The sequence below is a fragment of the Phyllobates terribilis genome, unplaced genomic scaffold (genome assembly GCF_046119375.1).
Source record: "Phyllobates terribilis strain yellow unplaced genomic scaffold, ASM4611937v1 Scaffold_1__5_contigs__length_1240528914, whole genome shotgun sequence".
Classification (NCBI taxonomy): Eukaryota; Metazoa; Chordata; class Amphibia; order Anura; family Dendrobatidae; genus Phyllobates; species Phyllobates terribilis.
The window spans coordinates 257,068,002-257,072,750 of NW_027362761.1; the positions used below are offsets into that span (position 1 = coordinate 257,068,002).

Sequence of the window (4,749 nt, forward strand, 5' to 3'; positions counted from 1 at the left end):
GGGCCTACACAAGACTATTTTCAACAGATATATTTTTGTGTCACAACAGTCAGGAGACACTACTGTTTTTCTTTACGGAAAAAACTACCAAAAGCTGAATAATAGAGATTTTTTACCGTGGGATGGCAAAACCACAGTTATTGTTTACTGGGGTATACCACACTTTTTTAAATAGAGATATTTGCAGCTGAACAGTGAGCGACACACTCAAACTGCTTTTTTTTTAGATACCAAAGGCCCAAAACTGGATAGTACAGAGATTTGACCCATGGAACTGCGAAACCACACTGGGATGTCGGGCCTACACAAGACTATTTTCAACAGATATATTTTTGTGTCACAACAGTCAGGAGACACTACTGTTTTTCTTTATGGAAAAAACTACCAAAAGCTGAATAATAGAGATTTTTTACCGTGGGATGGCAAAACCACAGTTATTGTTTACTGGGGTATACCACACTTTTTTAAATAGAGATATTTGCAGCTGAACAGTGAGCGACACACTCAAACTGCTTTTTTTTTTAGATACCAAAGGCCCAAAACTGGATAGTACAGAGATTTGACCCATGGAACTGCGAAACCACTTTGGGATGTCGGGCCTACACAAGACTATTTTCAACAGATATATTTTTGTGTCACAACAGTCAGGAGACACTACTGTTTTTCTTTACGGAAAATATACCAAAAGCTGAATAATAGAGATTTTTTACCGTGGGATGGCAAAACCACAGTTATTGTTTACTGGGGTATACCAGACTTTTTTAAATATATAGATTTGCGGCTGAACAGTGAGCGACACACTCAAACTGTTTTTTTTTTAGATACAAATGGCCCAAAATGGATAATACAGAGGTTTGAACCGTGGAAGTGCAAAACAACAATTCTGTTTCTCTAGCCTACACCAGACTATTTTCAACAGTTATATTTGTGTCTGAAAAAACAGAGACACGCTTTTTTTTGGGGTGGGGGAGACACACCAAAAGGTTAATAAGACGGGTATTTGTACAGTGTGAAGGAGGAAAAAAAAAGGAGGATTTAGATGAGAAAAAAAGGATTTTTCCCGGCCCCTGACACCTGGTGCTAAGTCCAGCAATTTCAGCAACAGGAGCACACAAGACTGTAATGCAGCGTTTGCTGGTATAACCACTGCGTCTCCTATACAGCCTGCCTGCCTGGTATCTGGGATGGATATTAGCCCTGAAAAGGACTGTTTGTTTGTTCTGGCAGCCTTTACAGACCCTACACTAACTATTTCGCAGTTTATATCGCTCCCTAAATCAGCAGCACTGTCCCTACACTGTCTAATCTGGAGCGACTGTGTCCAAGATGGCGGCGCCCGGTTTTAAATACTCGAGGTGACGCTGTGCGGCCAGCCAATCACTGTAATGCCCACAACCAACATGGCTGCAGCATTACAGTGACTGGCTGGCAATCCCTGCATGTTCATTGGCTTTGTAAAGAGCGGCAAACATGCAGGGCGGAGACCCGAGCTCCCGCCCGAGTAACCCGGAAATGCTCGGTGCTCGCCGAACATCCCGAGTAGCGTGATGATCGGGCGAGTACCGAGCAGTATTGAGCATGTTCGCTCAACACTATTAGTGATGTATATTTATTACATTGCATAACAATGACATTGCAACACCAAGAAAAAACAGTTGTGCATAATGGAACTCACAGGATTGATATACAAGTTAATGATATTCAAGAGTTGAAAAAGAAGAAACAACAGTTTCAAAACATTTTGATTTATTCAGTATTGCATAGGAACATCACTTTCAGAAATACATGCACTTAAATGCCATGGTGTGCTAACAATGAGGTTACTAATGGTTGTCTGAGGAATGTTCTGCCAAGCTGAATGAACTTGTGCACGCAAATCATCAAGATCCGCTGCTGGCAGCTCTTTTTCCAAATCCTGTCTAATGACATCGCAGTTGTGTATGATGGGAGACAAGTCCAGAGACGCCATGGTAGCACAACTGACAATGACGAATGGTCATAATAGCAAGAGCTACATGCGACTTGGCATTGTGTTGAAAAATGGCTCCTGGGACTCTTTGGAGAAATGGCCATATCTCTGTTTCCATGACCAATTCATTGTACAAAATGAACTGTTAGTGTACCTGAAATGAAAACTAAAGGGGTCCAACCAGCAACCACCCTAATTCTGGGAGTCGGACCGGTGGTGATGTTCCCTCATGAAGTCATTTTCATGGTGTTGTCTACCACTCTTTGGCTATCACTGTGCGCAAAACAAAAGTGGGACTTAATGCTGAAAAAAATAAAACCTCCATTCTATCCTTTCTGTTGTACTGTGCAGCATGATAGCCTTTGAGAGAAGAGGCTTGAGAGCAATGGAACACCTGTAGCTGGCCATCTGGCTCATAGCCCAAATGCTTTCTGATGGTTTTTGTAGACACTGGCTTGGTATGTGACATTTCACTTGCAGTTCAGAATGGATGATGTCATTATTCTAATCTATTGATCAGTCTATGAAGAGGTTCACTTTGTGCACCCTTTTCTGTCATTTCAGTTCATTTTTATTCACCCAACGACTGGAAGAAGCAATGTTGAACAGTGCTGATATCTTGGTCTAGGTGCCAAGGTCTCTCAGTTTCAGAATTCTGCCCCTTTTAGTATGCAACAAGTGACAATAACTGGCACGACAATGAACTGGAGCATCCCACAATCATAACCCAAAAAGTTTCGAACTGATTTCTGAGTTTTTATGTGGCTAAAAGCAATTTGCTTTCAATCTGGAGTTAATACTCCTTCCACATGCCACAGATTGGAGCTGAGTGCTGGAAACATTCAGATGACCTATCTCATCAATAACTTATATACTTGATAAAACCCTTTATACTTTATTTTATCCTCTAAATGCAGTTTTTCCTTTATTGGTACTATTTCTTTAGATGAGGTTATAAAACAATTTCATAGTAGTGAACGTTCTTATTTTCATGTACATACTCTACTGTATGACTGTGTCAAGCATGAAATATTACCTCTCTGCTGTAGACTCTGCTGTTATATCATGTATTGTTTATTTTTCCGATTTTCAGGCCCTTAATCATGGTGCTAAGTGCAATTTAAGCATGTACAGTATACTCTTAGGGTGTATATCTTGTGGTCAACTGTAATGCAGTGCTGTTCACGTTTTAAGTTTCTGCGTATTTCTCATGAATGTCTCTCCACAGTTCACCTTTATTGGAAAGACTGTAGATTTTCTACTTTCTGTAATGCTCAATACAATTATAAGCCAGTATAATTATGGAGGAACACCAAGGGAACAACATCTCAGCATTCATCTTAGTTGGCTTCCCGACAAGTCCAGAGCTCCAATCTGTTCTCTTCACTGTCTTCCTTATATTATATATTTTAACGGTAGCAGAAAATGTGGTTATAATTGTCACCATCACAATGAATATTACACTGCACAAACCCATGTACTATCTTTTATGCAGCCTATCTGTGTTGGAAATCTGGTATGTCACAGTCACTATACCGAATCTCTTGAATAATATAATCACGCAAAACAAAAAGGTCAACTTCTTTGCCTGCATGGCTCAGTTGTACATTTTTATATCCCTTGCCTGCACTGAATGCTTCCTTTTAGCTGTCATGGCTTTTGACAGATATGTGGCAATATGTATCCCTTTGCGTTATACAGTCATTATGAGTAATACTTTTTGCTTCCATTTGGCAGTCGGCTCCTGGGTGCTTGGCTTTGCTATAGCTATGCTGAAAGTTATCTTTATATTTAGATTGTCCTATTGTGGTCCCAATGTTATTAACCATTTTTTCTGTGATATTTCTCCAGTGCTGAACTTGGCATGTACAGATGTTTCTCTTGCTGAATTGGTGGATTTCATTCTAGGCATGATAGTTAGTCTTGTCCCTCTTGCCGTCATCATCTTCACCTATCTGTGTATTATACAGTCAATTCTGAAAATTCCAAATTCTCTTGGGCAGAGGAAGGCCTTCTCCACATGTACTTCTCATCTTATGGTAGTTGCCATATTTTTTTCCACAACATTTTTTATCTATACAAGGCCTAAAAAGACTAGTCCATTTGATAGATATAAATATGTGTCTATTTTTTACTCAATTTTGACTCCACTTTTGAATCCAATAATTTACTGCCTTAGGAACACTGAGGTAAAAAAATGTATAATAAAAACTCTTAGACTATAGTATTAGGAAAAATAAAATCTTATTAGCTGCTGAAAACATTATTTTTTTTTTTAAGTTTAATTCTTCTTGTAGGTCCACACAGTTTTCAGCATTATATTGGAGAACATTTGATAAAGTCCTCTTAAAGAGGAATGGGGGAACTTTGGCAGAGCTAGCCGAAACTAACTTGAAAACGGCAAAAGTCTGAATTTTTTTGGCCAACTTTGGGCTGCGCCAAAATTTAGAGACATTAGAAGGTGTTGGCAAAAACACCTTGATGAATGTCTTCGTACAAACAATAATGGAAAGAAATATGAATAACATGTTGTGTTCCACTTCAATCATTTTTATTGTACAAGATCATGGTTATTCTATCATGCTCATGTTGTCTCTGTTATAATTAGCGTCAATAAAATCTATATTATACTTGCAGTTCAATGTAGAAATTAATTAGAATGTTCTAAGAATTTTTTTTATCCCTCTCACATACCTTGATGAAGTTTATCATGAAACTTTTTTAGAGGGTTTACGGCAGTTGTCATGATTTCACATTTCATGGAAACGTGTAGGAAAAAC

General features: G+C 38.8%; 1 protein-coding gene across 1 annotated transcript; it reads left to right on the forward strand.

The window, feature by feature from the left end:
* Window positions 1-268: 268 nt before the first annotated feature.
* Window positions 269-4,194, forward strand: LOC141166728 (olfactory receptor 6B1-like). The gene is made up of 2 exons (XM_073653696.1): window positions 269-292; window positions 3,292-4,194. The coding sequence occupies exons 1-2, from the start codon at window positions 269-271 to the stop codon at window positions 4,192-4,194; spliced, it is 927 nt and encodes a 308-aa protein (XP_073509797.1).
* The last annotated feature ends 555 nt before the right edge of the window (window positions 4,195-4,749 follow it).